Source organism: Camponotus floridanus, unplaced genomic scaffold (assembly GCF_003227725.1).
Source record: "Camponotus floridanus strain SB8 unplaced genomic scaffold, Cflo_v7.5 scaffold16, whole genome shotgun sequence".
Classification (NCBI taxonomy): domain Eukaryota; kingdom Metazoa; phylum Arthropoda; class Insecta; order Hymenoptera; family Formicidae; genus Camponotus; species Camponotus floridanus.
In genome coordinates this window covers 288,078-306,370 of record NW_020229281.1, presented here as the reverse complement: position 1 = coordinate 306,370, position 18,293 = coordinate 288,078, and the positions used below count along the sequence as shown (strand labels likewise).

The 18,293-nt window shown below is 31.7% G+C and overlaps 2 protein-coding genes across 4 annotated transcripts in view; one reads left to right on the top strand and one right to left on the bottom strand.

Annotated features, from left to right (window-relative positions):
• The window catches only part of LOC105251200 (C-terminal-binding protein), a 28,412-nt gene extending 23,280 nt beyond the window's left edge, over positions 1-5,132 (top strand). For 2 of the 3 annotated variants that reach the window (XM_025407079.1, XM_025407080.1), the window contains exons 6-8: positions 155-311; positions 914-1,091; positions 3,821-5,132. In XM_025407079.1, the coding sequence (XP_025262864.1) occupies positions 155-311; positions 914-1,091; positions 3,821-4,334 (849 nt within the window). In that variant the 3' untranslated portion in view covers positions 4,335-5,132. The remainder of the gene's footprint in view (positions 1-154; positions 312-913; positions 1,092-3,820) is intronic. The other variant, XM_025407081.1, reaches the window with a different exon arrangement.
• On the bottom strand, positions 167-17,466 carry LOC105251201 (protein glass). Its single transcript, XM_011257799.3, has 7 exons — positions 17,051-17,466; positions 16,095-16,431; positions 15,558-15,845; positions 14,731-15,096; positions 14,133-14,300; positions 12,864-13,185; positions 167-386 (listed from the first exon to the last, which is right to left on the bottom strand). The coding sequence occupies exons 1-6, from the start codon at positions 17,112-17,114 to the stop codon at positions 13,020-13,022; spliced, it is 1,389 nt and encodes a 462-aa protein (XP_011256101.1). The 5' UTR covers positions 17,115-17,466; the 3' UTR covers positions 167-386; positions 12,864-13,019.
• Between the last annotated feature and the right edge of the window lie 827 nt (positions 17,467-18,293).

Below are 18,293 nucleotides of genomic sequence, written 5' to 3'. Positions count from 1 at the left end.
CAAATTTTATTTATTTTATTTGAATTAGTTATGACAAAATAAATTAATAATTATATAATAATAACTTGTTGACACATATATATACTTCAATAAAAATGATAGTATAAGTTAATTACGTTATAAGAAAAAAAAAACATTATGCATATGTCTATAGATGAGACCGGGAGCATTTTTAGTCAATACAGCGCGAGGTGGTCTAGTGGACGACGATGCGCTTGCCGCAGCGCTCAAACAAGGTCGAATTCGCGCGGCTGCGTTAGATGTCCATGAAAACGAGCCATACAACGTCTTTCAGGGTCAGTCTAATCAGTGTGAGTCTTATCTGTCCCGGTGCCTAACTTCCATCTCGACTGACTATTTCTTACCTTTCCAAACTTCCTCCATAACTTATAAAAGAAAGAAAAAAAGATAACAGCGACATGAAAGAAAAAAAATAAGAAAAAGAGAAGCAGTCATAATGAAGATGTATATTTTATGGTAAAAATAATCCTATATAATTTCTGGCAATTCTATGTGTGTGTGTGTATATATGTGTATGTATATTTTATATATATATATATATATATATATATATATATATATATAAAATTGGTGAAAATATTATTGAGAATAGATTAAATTACTAAACAAGTTTCTATGCAATTTTATTTATTTGTTTTTGTTATTTTGTGCTCAATATTTAGAATATCCATAGAAAAAAAATTATTACATACCATATTCCACATTATTATATATCACACACTACAAGATTATTCATGACTTTTATACATAGAGGAAAATTGCCAGTTTTATAATCTCATTTTTCTATTATATGCATCTTCTGTGATACAGCATCAACTATATTGAATTATATTTGCATGCTTGCATTTGCTTGATTTTTTTGATTATCAATTTTGCAATGTATATTGTGCAGGTCCATTGAAAGATGCGCCCAATTTACTGTGCACCCCACACGCCGCCTTCTATAGTGATGCAAGCTGCACGGAGTTACGTGAGATGGCGGCGAGCGAGATACGACGGGCGATCGTCGGTCGCATACCCGACTGCCTGCGCAACTGCGTGAACAAGGAATACTTCCTTTCCTCGACTGGGTAAGCGCCTCTTCCCCAGCCAGGCTCTGTCTGCCTGCCTCCCCCTGCCTCCCGCGATTTTCAGAGTTCGAAAAAATAATTAAAAAAAAGTCTGTCTCACGATTTGTTGAATAAAAAGAAAAAGACGTAGACGGATATTTTTATATATATATACATATATATATATATGCAGTTATATTGACGCAGTATATTACATTTATATACGATGTTTACATTCCTCTCTCTTCTTTTTTCTTTGATTGCAAATCACCGGGGGAAAAGGGATACAGTGACTGTCACGAAATTGATCAAATTTGTGCAAAAAAATTATCTATAGAGATCCGTATTGTATATTTTAGAAGTATATTTAATTATTTGTATTTTTCTATAGCATAAGCTATACAAATGTATTAAAAATGTATCATTTATATATTTTTTCTGATAACGCGAAATGTAAAAATTTGTTTTTACATATGCCTGCTCTCTTCTCCCTCCTTCTTATTGTATTAAGGCTCCTGGTCCCTCACTGCAGCGCCATTTTAAGTTATAATATTTAAAAAATCGCATGAATTCTTTTTCTCGCACTATGCGTCGAATTAAATTAGCTTTTTTGATGACTTTTAAAAAACCAAAAAATGTAGACTTTGATTCATATTTGTATTCACATATTTGTACGATATTAATAGATCAATCTTGATCGATTATTAAATTTATTCTCTTGAGAATAATACAATAATACAATAATACGCGTACATGGATTTATTAAAAAATAGTAATTAAAAAAGAATTTTCAATATATTTTATCAATTTATATTTTCAAATATAAATGTGATAGCAAAGCTAATTTACTTCGATTCGTATTAGCGAGAAAAATAATTCATGTGATTTATCGCTTCTGACTTTATAATCTTTTTGAGACAAATGTTGATTTGTATATATATATATGATATACTCTCTGCTCTTTCTAAAAAATCAAGACAAGAGTTGCGTGTATATGGCGCTAATCTTAAAACATATAACTTATTACATTGGGTTATGATTAGGGTTGCCAAATCCAAATATTTAAATTACATTTTGTCTTTAGGACAAAATCTAACTGGACAGTAAACATAAAACTACATTAAATACAAAATTTCAAGAAACTCTCTCTCTCTCTCTTTTTCTCCCTCTCTCTTTTCCCTCTCTCTGTCTCTGTCTCTCCTCCCCTCTCCCTCCCTCCATTCTTTCTCTTTCTTCTTTCTCTCACCTCTCTCTTACAATATTGTTTTTCAAACAATTTTAGAAACGTCCGGTGTCCAGTTTGACTTGTCAACCAGACACCGGACAAGACTCCTAAAAACCTGACAGTCCGGGTCAAAACTGGACGGTTGGCAACCCTAGTTATTATGATGTCATAATACCGTAAGACTGATTGAAGAGAGCGAGAATCTTTTTGTTATTTCTATATAAAAATATTTATTATTAATATAAATATATTATGTATAAAAAAAAAAAAAAAAAAAAAAAAAAAAAAAAAAAAAAAAAAAAAAAAAAAAAAAAAAAAAAAAAAAAAAAAAAAAAAAAAAAATACAATTTTTTATTTTTTTAATTTTTTTTATTTTTGTTTATTTGAATTTAAGAAATGAATTAATCATGTTAATCTATATTTAGAATAATTATAAAGTTATAAAAAAAAAAAAAAAAAAAAAAAAAAAAAAAAAAAAAAAAAAAAAAAAAAAAAAAAAAAAAAAAAAAAAAAAAAAAAAAAAAAAAAAAAAAAAAAAAAAAAAAAAAAAAAAATTAAATAAAAAAATAAAATTATGCTTAAGATAGTTATAAAGTTATGAAAAACACTTAACATATACACTTAACATATACAAATCTTAACATTTGTTAAGAAAGAAAAGAAAGGTTTAAAATTATTTATATAAAAATAAGAGCTCCATTTCTTCCAAAATTCATTTAAATTTTTTATTAAAGCATTTTTCGTAAAATACTAAGAAAACAATGCAAGAATTTTAGAAAAATGCTAAAAATAAAAGGATAGAATTTTTTATTTGTTTGTAGAGAGAATTGAAAAGAAGATTTTTCTTCAATAAGGAAGAATCTTAATAAGAATTTTTGAAGTTGCTGAAAGAAGAAAATTAAGCATTGAAATGTGTCCAGTTGAATTATCTAAGATGGCGCAATTGCAACAACAAGGAGAGAGGAGCCAGAAACCTTAACTAAAATTTAACGGAAAAAAATTCTTAAAATATTATTAGATCAATTTCGTGATATGAGTAACACTGTATCTCTGGTAATTTTCAGAAACGGCTTTTCGAGCAGATGTTAACTTCTCTTCTCTTCCGAGTGAAAGTCCGAAAGCGATCGTGAAACTCGAGCGTGACAAAATCTCTCGATGCGTGTGTGTATAGAGTGTAAAGACTAAGCGCTTAGACGAGACTAATAAAGATAATAGAAAACGAAAGAAAGAGACAAAGAAAAAGACGATTCCGTTCTCGGGAATCTCGATGACCTGTGTGTGCGTTCTCGCGTTCCTGTTCTCGTTGGCGAGGAACGATTGCTACTCTACCTAGAGCACACCTAGAGCGCCACTTAGAGAGTAACGAAAAGTCACACACAGAGTCAAAAAGAAAAAGAAAATTGGAAGCTACTCTACACACTACAAATAAAAGCTACTCTACTACATAAGTACTGAAAAAAAAGTGGCGCGCGAAATTTTCAAGGTCTCGCCCATGATGTTGTTTTTCGCTTTCTCTTTTCTTCAGCAGTTACTCCGAGGGCATCAACGGCGGATACTATGCTGGGGCGCTGCCGGTACAACAGACAGCGCATTCGACGACTCCTCACGATACTGCGCCCCCACCCCCGGTGCCCGGTGCCGGCGGTGGACACTCCGTCGTCGGCGTAGGTGGCGGAGGTGGAGGTGGCGGAGGTAGCGGCGGCGGGGCCGGTGGTGGTGGGGGCGGGGGCGGCGGAATCGGCGGGCCCAACTCCTCGTCCTCGTCCGCCGTAACGGTGACGGGGGCCGCGGGCGGCGGGGCCGGCGGCGCGGGAGGTGCGGGCAGCGGGCCCGCAGGGCCGCAGGGCCCCCCTGCCGCGGTCGGCGGCGGCGGACCCCCGTCCGCCGCGGGCGTGGTGGGAGCGGCCGTCGCCGGCGGGCCTGGCGGCAGCGGTCCCGCGGCCGGGGCCCCCCCCACCGCCGGACTGCCCGGATTACCACACAGCATAGTGAGCGAGCCCGATCCCCGGCCGAGCCCGCCCGCCCCGAGCCCCCGTTGACCTTGAATAATATAATAACGACACCCCCCTCTGATAATGTGAACGAGCCACCCAGCCCTCCCCCCCAGTTATCTATCTTTTCGCCCCCTCCCGCGCCCCCGCCCCCGCCCCCGGCCCCTCCAACCCGACACCCCTCAAGTCACACACTAAACTCGAGCTGCTACGCGACTACCACATCGGCACAGCACTGCTACACCATCCCTAATTTTCTCTCCCCTGATGATTAGATCGAATCATTTAATCAGCTAACTGGAAGTAATTACTGTTACTTCTTCTCCAGCGATGGGAATAACGATGGCGAAAGAACGGCCGATACGACTGCCCCATAAAATCTGTCCGCTCCGCTTCTTCCGAGAAACTCTAGAGGGAATCTGTGCTTGAGAGAGAATGACGAAAAGAAGTAGACGAGAAGAACGGAGAGCAAGAAAGTATGAATGGAAGAAATAGCGAATTTTGTTGAATATTTAGTGCGCGCTCTGATGTGTATTAAAGGCTTGAATATAAATTGCTACATAAAGATTCGTATATAAATTGATGTAGAGATACATACACAAACTTTTGCGTAACGAGTGTACAAAAATGATACAAGTTTATACACAACTTTACACAAACTTTTGTATACAAATTGGAATAAAGATGTATGTATACATAAGTCGCCAAATTGGATTAGATGCCATCTTTCTACCACAAGTTTTATCACATCACATTGTTTGACGAAATATATGATGGTATTATTGTTACTCGACGAGAAAAATCGAATCTTGTATCTTTCTATTATTTACTACTTTTATTAAATCCTTAATAATATTATATCATTATATTAATTAATATTTTCGATATCTTAAGATCGATACAAAAAAATGATATTTATATTGATTATATTTATATTCTCTTATTGCCATATGAGAAACCTATTGAAATGACCAATAAAACCAATAGAATACAATTACGATTGTCTTTTTTTGGTTTATTAGCATAAAATCATGTCGAATTAGTAGGAAATTTTAAAACTGAACTGATAAAATTTAATGTTTCTCTAATTAATACATATTGCCTTAAAAGACTATTTGTACAATATTCTCGAAAATCTTGTATTATGTATAAGTAAATAAATATTTAGTAAAGATTCTTATATAAAGAATGATTACATACTTGAAATTTTATTTATCTTTACATCTTTATAGCAGCATTAAGGACATATATGTATAAAATTAAAAATGGAATATAAATTGAATCTACTTCTTTGATCAAGGCTCTTATATTTATGCCTCCGCTTAGTTTATATAAGCTAAAGCAAACTTTAATTCAAACATCAGTGCGCACTAATGCATTCAATCAAATTGGTTAGAAAAAAAAGAAAGAATGATAGAAACAGAATGTGTGTGCGCGCGTGTGTGTGGAGGGGTATGAAAAAGAATGAGCGCGCGCGCGCGCGTTTGAGAGAAAGAGAAAGAAAGAGAGCGTGAGCGCGAAAGGAATGCAAGTTGCAGTATACTTGTGCATATGCGTGATTTTCTGCTCACATTTTTACATTTGTAGAGCCGCACAGATAGAATGCATTTTGATGTAATTTTTGCGATTAAACCAAATACAGTTGGACAGAGCATAATGATGACAGTATAATGAAGACAGTCGATCTATCTCGTGATCTATCTTCCGGTTTCTGGTAATTTTATACAACACAAATTTGTTTGGTTTAGCCGCGCTGTTTCTCGCTTTTTTTTTTCTTACACGAGGAATTTAGGAAAAAAATATCTAAATCTTACAATAAATGAAAAATTTAATTAGGCTATAGGAGAAATACTATTAATTAAATAGAAGTGATATATATTAAGATTTGCGAATGTATTCAATACAACACAACACAATAATGTAAATATATTGGGTTGATTATAAAAAAAGAAAAAATTTCTTTTTCCTATATGCGTGATGTTTGCTAAAATGATTTAAAACTTTTTTTTTATTATATAATTCTTAATAAAACAATTTTTAGTTTTATATGACTCGAAATATAATTATATGATATATAATTTGATATAAGATATGCGATATATATTAATAACAAATTAAAATTTTAAAACAAAGACTTTTTTCAAGCAAAAATGAATATATTTTTTCATCAATCTGTATGTTGATGAAAACTTAACGAAAATTTAGAGAAATACTTTTTGCACTTGGCAGTACTAAAATATGTGTAGTAATATATATATATTTATATTCAGCTGTACTATCACTAGTACATGTATAAAAAAACACATTTGCCTTTTTCTTATAATCATTAAATTACCGATTAAATATTTCTATTCTTTTCAGACAAAAGTAAAATAAAATAGTTTGCTTGCATTGATCGCGTTCAGCAGAGAAAATTGTTGTGTCATATTCTTGCAATATTCGACGTTGATTGTTAGATTTGAAAGAAACCGATCACGTTGAATTGCTACTAAGCGATTTTTCTCTGCTGAATCCATTCATAATACAATAATATCAGATAGTGATCAAAAGAAAAAGAGAGACGCTAATTCATTTTTTTTTAATAATAGAAATAAATAAAATTTACAAATCAACCTAATGCATTTATATGTATATATATGTATAATTCGAGTCAACTTGTAATAAATATACTAAAAGAGAGTGAATGGTGACATAATGCAGGAAAAGCGCGACTGAAACGAACATACATAAAACAAAATTATTCAATAAATGAAAGTCATTGATATTTAGATGATGGTCTTTGGGATCATGATCTTAAGAATTAATAATAATTATAATAGTTTGTAATTATATAACTATACAGAAAATTGAAAGGTTTAGTACGAATATTAAATAAATTAAGCAGTTCTTCCTTTTCTGTAAAAAAAAAAGAAAAAAAGAAGAAGAAGAGCTTCACGAAAAAATGAATGTTGCAAAAAATACAAAGTATTGTACGCGATATTACGTTTAGTTTCATTACCGTATAAATTTGATTATCATTATATGTAGTTGATATGTATTAATTCCTTTCACACATCAAGATATACCTTTTAATTTTTAATTTGTTAGATATTAATGAGCGATTCTCTTAATTTCTTAAGTAATTGATTTAGGAAGAATATCACATAATTTTTTAAAATCGATTCTTTTCATTTTTCTTTTATTTTTGATTATATATATATGTCGCGATATGTCTTACTATAATATTCCTATTATTATGTTTATTTCGAATAATTGTGTATCATATTGAATATTTTACATCTCAGTATATTTGCTTAATGAATAAAAAAGAAACGAAAACATTCTTCCCCTGCACAATTATTTACCCTGATTTTAATAATTGAGAAGCGCTAATTATGTAACATTATAAACATTTTGATACATTTCGATTTTTAATCAATCATTAAATTTGTCACACTGTATTTGGATTCGCACGTATCGTTTTTATTTTTTGAGAAATAATTATATAACAATGGATAGTTTTCTGCGAAATATCAAATAATCCAGCGATTTTTTGGAAATAAAAATTTTTCTTTTTAACACAGAAATTATAATTTTCTAAGCTAAATTGTATACTGAAATGGAAAAATATAATTTCAAATTGTGAAAATACTACATACATATTAATATAGAAGATGATATAGAATGTCAAAATAATTTTGCAAAGAATTTGTAAGATGTGTAGTAATTTATTTCGAGTAAATGCTTTAACGTTTCAGAATAATGCAGTATTTTTATCGCGACCAAAATTCGTATTATAATTAATTAATCAATCAATCACCATAATTAATTAATCACCGATAGCATAACTTTCTCGTAATAGATATTTTGCCAAAATATAAATAATTTGTGTTAAAATAATTGTAATGATCATCTTTCGATAAGCGAGGTTGATTTAAAGCGAGATTGACCACAAAAGAAATGAGAAATTGAGAGAGAAAGAATGCAGGAAAGAAAGAGAAACAGGGAAAAAAGTAAAACATACAAGAAACGAGTTTTATTGATTCATAATTATAATACGATTATTGGATTAAGTGAAGTAATTGCAATGTTACAAACACTTAATATAATCATGAAGAAGAGAAAAAATTTAAAAGGAGAAAAAATAAGAATGGAATGAAAAATGAAATGGACAATTTTTTTTAGATAAATTGTGGAAATAATAATATAAAATAATGATATCAATAATTGAATAAAAAAATAATATATTATAAAGATTATCTACTTTACAGAAAACACATATCTCTTCGGTTTCTTATTTCAGTAATTGTTTAATTTTTTCGAAAATTTTTATTATAAAATATATGATTATTATTATAAAAACAAATAGTAATAATCATTAATTATTTATTAATTAGTGAAGAATTTTAGGAGAGATTATTTGAATGATAAAAAATATATTATTAAATTTACGGAGACAGTCAAAGATGATTTTTATTTTCAATATTTAACAGCTGATATATATATATATATATATATATATATATATATATATATATATATTATATGATATGATATATATATCTGATATGATATATATATGATATGATATGATATACAGGGTCTACCAAAAGTGTGGAAACCCCTAAATATCTCGGAAAATATACGTTTTACAGAAAAGTGTTTCCAACAAAAGTTGTAGGGTTTAAGAAGATCTATATACTGATTCTATCAGTTTGACCTTGGATGGCGTCGTCAAGGTCAGGTCAAGGTCACATTGACTTTTTTAAATGACACCCCCTACATTTGATTGCATATTCTTATAGCTTAATTCAAGAGCTTTCCAAAACACTATAATAATGTTCATTTTTATTAAGTACTTTGCGAGTTATGAGGGTTGAAATAATTTCTTAATTTTACATAAACCATAAAATATCTAGTAAACCATTCATTTTTCGATTATCTTACCTTCATACTTTTATGTACAAAATAATGAAAGGAATCAATTGGTGTAAAGAAAACATACAGTTGTTTTTAAGAAAAAATATGGAATTGTTAATTGCAAATTACATATTTTTTCTTAGAAACAACTATGTGTTTTCTTTACACCAATTGATTCCTCTCATTAATTTGTACATAAAAGTATGAAGGTAAGATAATCGAAAAATGAATGGTTTACTAGATATTTTATGGTTTATGTAAAATTAAGAAATTATTTCAACCCTCATAACTCGCAAAGTACTTAATAAAAATGAACATTATTATAGTGTTTTGGAAAGCTCTTGAATTAAGCTATAAGAATATGCAATCAAATGTAGGGGGTGTCATTTAAAAAAGTCAATGTGACCTTGACCTGACCTTGACGACGCCATCCAAGGTCAAACTGATAGAATCAGTATATAGATCTTCTTAAACCCTACAACTTTTGTTGGAAACACTTTTCTGTAAAACGTATATTTTCCGAGATATTTAGGGGTTTCCACACTTTTGGTAGACCCTGTATATCTGATATGATATATATATATCTGATATGATATATATATACATATATATTATATATATATATATATATATATATATATATATATCGAGAGATATATCCTTCCTAATTTAACTCACTAATGGACTATCTGTGAATTATAATAAAAATTTTATTTTTTAATTAAATTTTATAATTTAATATATAATTTATAATTAAATGAAAAAACGAAAAAATTCAGTTAAAAATTTTCCTTGAATATTAAGAGAGTATGTGATTTCAATAATAAAATCTCCATTAAAAATTTTTCCAATTTTATTTTTTTTTTTACATCAGACCATATTGACAAATATTAAATTGCTAACTTTCTGAATATTTTTTAATGAGATTTCAATATTATAGTGAAAAATTATAGTGCAAATATATAATTAAAATTTTTGACATAATAAAAACATTTATAAATTTTTCGAAAAATTTTTCTGTCTAGTTGAAAGGTTGTAAAAGGATTTTGTGTATGTTTATGTGTATATTTAATTCTAATAATTTAAAAGAACTCTTATAATTTATATAACTCTTCTAATTATATATAAAAAATTCTTATGATCTCTTTATATTATAATCTTTTAAAATTTATCACATTTTTTTCTTTTCCTAATTATTATAAGTTTTGTAATATTGCAATTTCTTCTTTTTATTAAATTTTTTATGATATATTATGGCCTTTAGTGAGTTAAAAATTATTTGACGTGAAAAGAAGGAAAGAAAATAGACTGAAGTTAGTATTCTTGAAAGTGTGTGTCTGAGATGTAATTTGCAAATAGATTCTTTGTTTTTCCTAGCGAAGAAACGCAAGAAAAATCATTTTAATTTGGACTTGAGAAAAAAATCCGAGATTATAAAAATCAGAAAGAAAAGTAATATGAAATGACGTAGCAAGAGATGAAAATCAGAGAGAAAGAGAGAGAGAGAGGAGAAATAGAAAACATCACAAATACACTTATACATACACACATATAGAGTGCGTGAAATGTACACACATTTTTAAATAAAATATGCTACGTACATATAACAACATGAGATACGTCTACTGCATGACAAGATGATCTTTGAGATTACAATATTACTTATTGCTTCTTAAAAGAAGAAAAAAAAAAGAATCAGCTCGTCATGGTGCAGTCGTATCGACAAAACGTAGAAAAACATTATACATAATTTTTTTTCAAAAATATAAATACGTCATTATATATATAAATATAAATATATATATATATATATATAAAAGGTGCGAATGTGAGAGAAAGCAAGAGAGAGAGAGAGAGAGAGCGAGCGAGAGAGAGAGAAAGAGAGAGAGATAGAGATTGAAAATAATTTACTTGAGAAGAAAACTACGGAGAGAATTGTTCTCATTTATATATAGTTTTAATTGCGGAGAGATAATTGTGAATTGAAGCGCAAAAGAGGATTATTAAGAATTCTTTCTGTAAGAGAGAAAGATGAAGAAAATGACCTTTGTGGAATTACAAATGAGCGAGAGAAAGAGAAAGATATGTTGCTTCTAACTAATAATTAGTTTTTAAATGAGTTCTTTTCAAGCGAATATACTTGTATAGATAGATCAATCGATATTCTGTAATATTTGTTTCTTCTTTTTATTTTCACTTCATTTTTCGTTTTTTCGTTTCTCGACGAGTAAAAATCGACGGCACCAAAACTACGTCTTTGTTCATTACGATTATATATACAAACAAAAAAAAAAGAGAAGCGAACTACAACATAAAAAATATAAAAAAGAGCCACTTGACACATTCGATGATGATAGAATAAATAATTGAGAAAAGGTGGTGTCGAGAGATAAAACGAGCAACATTATTATTATAATTAATAATAATTATAATAAATACAATATTTGTACAATAATATCGACGGAGTTTTGCTTGTGTGTGCTGTGTTAAATACGCTGCACACTCGAGTCTATTACCCTATTTTATACCCATCCTGACCAAGATACATGTAAGACGGAGTACAAGCCTATTATTATAGTTGACAACCAGGAGCGTGTCAAACAATTTTTTATTAATTTTAAGAGAGAGAGAGAGAGAAAGAGAGAGAGAGAGAGAGAGCGAGCTTTTGCCCAACTGACTTTTGATCACCATGTGATATCCCTGCTAAAAACTTGGATTTTATATTCATAGTATTTATGAAATAACTAGAAGGAAATAATATTGTTTAAAAAAAAATTAAAATTTTTATCCATTTTTGATAAGTAATATGTTGAAAAACATTGTAGATTGTAAAACAAATATCTAAAAAAATTGATTATGTTAAAAAATATTAGATATCGTAAGAGAATAACATTATTTATAATGTTTAAATCTTTCGATGTAGTTATCAGAGTTATCAGAGTAGATTGTATGATATATTGATCGTCGCGATTTTTTATTTCAAGGAGCTTTAGAGAGTAATTTTAAATCATTTTCTGAACATAATTACACAAATGTTCAGTATATAATTTAGTGTATGATTTGCGTTGTAATTTTCATTATATATGTATAATTTCGTAATAATGTATAAAATACATTTTTTATTATGACTTTGTGAATTTTTAATTCGCCGAGTTTGATGAACATAAATACAGAAAAGATACGTATGCCGGCTAGCAAAATCTATCTGACACAAATTGTGCAAGATGTTAGAAATTTTCTTGACAGAAAAAAATAGATTTTATATGCAGGATTTGCTGTATATAATGCTTTCAGCGGAGATGGCTAGTACCAAAAATATAGAAAAGTTTGCCAGCAAAATGTACTATGATCGAGCACAGATATGTAATACAAATATTATGCAAACTGGCGGCAAAGATTCAGCAAAATAAATCCGTCTTCGATAGATTATGTCGATTTTTTCAGTTTACAAGATGTGTTAATAAGACACAAGTTTGCTGCGGTTACAATTAATTTCTGTTATCATTTTGCTGACAGACTGCTAACAGTTGGTTTACTGTATGTTTATTCACGATTTTTTGTCTCGAACTTTTTCGCATGCCTACAGTTAAATTAATGAAGTACACAGAGATATTGAAACTTGTTCAATTAGTTACTGATAAAAATTAATTATTCTAATATGATAAATTATATATATACCGATACACACACTCGCTTTATTTTCATCTTTTATTTTTCCGGCGAGTTTGTTCCTAATCGAATCACAGGTATACGACAGCATTTAGGAAACTGGCGCGCGGCACCGCTGTCATCGATCATCATCAGCGTAGACTGTGTTGATGCGCAAGGACTGTGTCACGTCAGGGAACCGCCGTGGACTCTCATATGCCTATTGAGATTACCGCTCTGACTAAATCTAAGCAGACATAGCTTACACTGATACGGTTTCTCGCCGGAGTGAATACGCAAGTGCTTGGTAAGCGTCGAGCTGTCGGAAAATGCTTTCTTGCAAAATCGACACCTGGAAAAAGAATATATATCTTGGAAAGAGAATTAATAAAATAAATTTAATAAATTTAATTAAATCTATCTTGTCATATTAGTCATTGTTTAAAAATAAAATTAAGTATTACAAGGAAGGCCTGTTTAGGATCAAGAAAATTGTAGGTAATATTGCGTGTTTTATAAATCTATAATTTTTAAAAACAATTTCTAAATATACAAACGTTTCGGTCCCTTTCGGACCCTCTTTAGTATGACAATGCTGAATATTTAATAGAACTATAAAAGAAATTAACACTAAATAGATCAAGATATAAATAATGATGATTGAATGATTGCGAATGGGGGAGAAATATTTATGTTTATTTATGTTTACCGTACGAAATTTGAAATGGACAGCGCTTGCGTCGCAAAAGTTCTGCGTCTTATTATTTGCATATTATCCAGTTAAAATTTAAAATCTTTGTGTACCTTCACCAACTCGATCGCGATATCGATGTTTACTTTACAATTTTATTATTTGACTTGTATAGTGTTATCTCCTGTTTGTTTTGTTTTTATATCTTGATCTATTTAATGTTAATTTCTTTTATATATTCTATTAAATATATTCAGCATTGTCATATTGAAGATGGTCCGAAAGGGACCAAAACGTTTGTATGTTTAGAAATTGTTTTTTAAAATTATAGATTTGTAAAACACGCAATACCACCTGCGATTTTCTTGGTTCTAAACAAGCCTCCCTTATAGCATTGATATATCGTTTGGATCAATCACACGTAAATTTAATTATTCATTTTATTATTTTTATATTTATATTTAATTCATTTTGATCTTTGTTTAAAATTAAATAGTTTAATTAATAAACTATTTCTTTCAAATCACTGGAGAAGGTCCGAAAATTAATCTTTTGGGGGAGATTTGTCATTTGATCAATTGAAAAAAAACTTAATTTCGAATACGCACCTATAGGGTCGTTCGCCCGAATGCGTTCTCATATGCGTAGTCACCGAACTACTTTGAGAAAATCTTCTGTCACACACCGGACATCGGAACGGCTTTTCCCCAGAGTGTGTCCTCGCATGCGCAGTCAGATTCGCCGCCTGGCTGAATGCTTTTGAGCACGCGTGACATCTTGAAATATTAAGTTTCATATTAATTAAAAATAAAAAATTTTTTTCTCTATAACATAAGCAAAATAGAATGAAAAATAATTTTCTTTTCCCCTTCTTTCTCTCTCTTGAGAAATACTTTTATTATTTTTTCTTAAAATTATAATAATTTTTCTTAAAACTATAAGATTCTTTGGATTAATCAAGTTAATAAATTATAAAAGATATAGGAAGAAAATGTAGATAATTTTTTTAGCACTATATTAGTGTATTTCCGCCTTGTAATTTCCCTTAAAGATAAATATGATATATTAAAATAAAAAATAAATATACAAATAAAGATAAATATATTAAAATAAAAAATTTTGTAGGATAAATAAATTTGATAAATAGATTTCTTTTCAATAAATTTTGCAATTTCTCATTGACGATTTCCGCTCAAAGGTACCGACCTGAACGGCTTTTCCCCAGAATGAGTGCGCAGATGAGTTTTGAGAGTGCTAGGTCTGGCATATGATTTGCCGCATATCCTGCATAGATTGGGTCTACCATTATCCTCCGGGGTAACGCCGCCCGCGCCAGTCGCTGGACCCGTCGTACCCATGCATATCGCATGTTCACCCCCGAGCTGCAGCCGGCCACCACCGTGATGCGGCTGGGGGTGAGAATGGGGATGGCCGATCAAGCCGCTATTGGCCGGTGCACCCTGATTCACCCTCACGGTCGTTTGCGCCGCCGCCTCCACCGGATTGCCGTACTGAGGGGCGGGACTTAAAAGGGGTTCCACACCCCACGCCGACGAATAGCTCTGCTCGTATCTAGAAACATATACGCATACAAGGATAAAGATACATACACGTAGGAAGGCGGGGGTAAGATTAAATAGCTATACACTCTCTAGGGAGAGTGCAGGAGACGAGATAATTATTATTCGAAAGAGAGATAAACATTTTTATAAAAATAATGAGGTTTAAAGTTCCAATTTTAATTTTGAAAACAATATAAAGAATCAAAAGCCAAGGTCAACCGAGACAAACTTTTTATTAATTTTTTAAATATTTTGTACGAATAATAATTAAATTGAAGAAAAAAACAGAAAGTATTTATATAATAAAAGTAGTAGATAAAAATTAAAAGATAGAATCAGTAGATAATATTATAATATTTATCAAGAGATATATAAGCAAATTTATATAATAAACGAATGTCTTTATTTTAATTGATTTTTCAATATAGTAACATTTATGTAAAAGAGAAAAGAAAAACAAAGAATTCTTACCCGGAATGCATGTTCATGTTCATCGTCATATTCATCGAGACGTTGACGGACATGGCGGACGCGGAACCGTAATGGCCCGGACCTGGGACCGACGGACCTAGATTCTGCACGTAGTCTTGCGAGTAGTGATGGGCCGTGGTGGAACCGGCACCGGTAGGGTAATAGCCAGCTGTCGGACTTCCAGGATGCACTACTGCATGTTTCAGGGACAAAAGGACATCGGCAACGCCCTCGCCGTTCGCGCCGGTACCGGTCCTTGGCACGCATTCGCCGCGCGAGCAGCCCCAGCTGGAAGAAACTTTGACTTTTACGGGTTCCATCGAATCAACTAATTTGTAAATTAACAAAAAGCAAGAAATTAGAAAAAAATTATGAATCAATTTCGCGTTTAAGACATGTTTCTTTAAAAGTTGCGATGAAAACCAAAAAGCCTCTTCAAACATTATATCAAGAACCGCAAGACTTGAAGTAATATTGTAAAAAAAAAGAGAAGAAAGAGACGAAGAAGAACAAAGAGAAAAGGGAACATTTGCTTACTTGTAGGTTCCCGAACATGGGCTGAACAGTCCGGGAGGCAGTGGATCCAGATCTAACGGGGGTAAAGGAAAACCCGCCATATCGTCGACCCAAAAGCTGCCGCCGAATTCGCTTACGACTTGGCCGGAAGCCGAAAGGTGCTGGCCTTGATCGGTGCCGATGTCATCCGGCGAATTCTGCAGATCCTGTAAACGCAGCGTACCCTGCAGAGCGGCGCCGAGGACGGCTGCCTCCTCGTTTTGATTATCAGTTGATAGAGCGTCGTCGCCCGCGAGAACGCCCAGCGACCCAGAACAGAGACCGGATGAGATGGTCGCCTCGATGCTGCCGACGGAACCTAAAGATTCAGGAGACAATGAATTTCACCGCAGCGATGATTATTACTTATAGTTTAAGACAATCGTTAAGCAAAACGTTAAAGCAATGACTTTAACGTAGTTGAACTCAATTTTATAAGAGTTTCTAACATCAGGCATGTTTCAGATTCCAACGAGTAAAAGAGAGATTATCAAAATCGATTGATTGGAATAATTCTGACATTAGCACTTGTCAGTGATATCTTTCAATTATTAAACGATAAACATTTTTTGTGAATTTGAAGTGCGACTATTATTAGTTTGCCCTGAAGAACATGTAATAATAATTTGAATTCAACTTTGAATTGAAATTATTCCTCTACGTATGAATTCTAATTTTTCCTCTCCGTTTTTGGAAATTTATCGTAATTTTTTAAAACAAATGCAAATACAATTATCACAAAAAAACACATACATTTTTATGGATAATTCATTACTTTTTAACGTGTAAAATACTTGTGCAATTGTATGAATAATTTTACGAAATATGTGTCGCGATTAAATCCGGCCCGATTTCGCACTGTGCAAAACTATCGTTCCGTCTTCCTTACATCGTCCTCGTCAACGTCGTCGTGGAATGTCGAAAACCCCAGATCTCACCTGTACCGAGGGTGTACGGCGGCTCGGAGGTGTTGACCGCGTGATGATTCTGCAGAAACTCCATCTCTGCGAAATTTCCGACAGCAGCCTATCCCCCGGATGTACACCCCTGTGCCCGCCTGTCCACCCTTCCTCTTCCTCGCAACCCTCGACCTCCTCTCCCTATGGAGACGCGCTGCTGCCGGTCCAACCCTCTCCGGTCGTCCTGGTAACGACGCGCAGCTTCACCGTGAACCGCCGTTCGCCATCGATGCTGTTTTCCTTTTTTATCGCACAAGGTAGATGTAAAAAGTGAGTGGTGGGTGGTTAAGGAATATTTTGATTGTTTCGTTGTACGCGTGCCACCTTTATCGAGCAAATTACGGAGAATTATGAAATTTCGCGGAATTCGGTTGAAATTACGCATTTTCCATAAAAATTAGTTTTCTTTCGAAACATAAAATTGATTTCAAAATATATATTTTCATTTTATTTCTACGTATAAATATTGGTTTCGTCATTACAAAATTAAAGCTCTTTTTCTGTCAAATTGGAATGTAAATGGAAAAATTCAAGAATACGCCGAAGCAAATTTAAGATTAAACTTTTTTGATTATTACAATCTTTGATAGTTTACAAGAATATTATTATTAAAAGACGAAAGATTACATAAATTATTCTATAAACGGTGATGTACATATGCTGCTAATGACATGACTAATTAAAAAATATTGCAATTTTTTTCTAAATGTATTAATTTGTAAAATAGAGAGAGGAGATATAATGAAAGGAAAAAAGAAGGAGAGGAGATCACATAGATTCAAAAAGTCCGATATCATGTATCTTTTGAAGAAATAAGTTTAAGAGATGGAATCTGCAATTTTGCGATTGTTTCAATGTATGTACTTTTATAATGGAAAGTAATCCTTTAATTATATGACTTCATTAAATGGATTATAAAGAGATTCTGTGTTGGAGGTAAATACAATGAATTTTTAAATTCTGCGACAAGTTGAGGATTAAATTATATATACTAGATATAATAATGATTAATACGTAATAATCATTAACATATGTACATATATTTTAACTTTGTACGCAAAAAAATTATTTCTTAATATAAATGTTTTCTTCCCCTTTAAGTTTCCGAAAATTCAAAATATAACAAACTTTTTATTTTCTTTTAGGAGACTGATTGTGAAATAAAAAGAAATATATATTTAGTTACAATATTTGATATACTGATTTATTTTGATTTCCACGA

Excerpts from the sequence above, each read along its gene's own strand:
- LOC105251201 (XM_011257799.3), bottom strand. The coding sequence starts at position 17,114 with ATGGAGTTTCTGCAGAATCATCACGCGGTCAACACCTCCGAGCCGCCG. Across the intron at positions 14,301-14,730 it reads TCTGGGGAAAAGCCGTTCAG|ATGTCACGCGTGCTCAAAAG; the intron begins GTCGGTACCTTT and ends TAATATTTCAAG. Across the intron at positions 13,186-14,132 it reads TCGGGCGAACGACCCTATAG|GTGTCGATTTTGCAAGAAAG; the intron begins GTGCGTATTCGA and ends TTCTTTTTCCAG.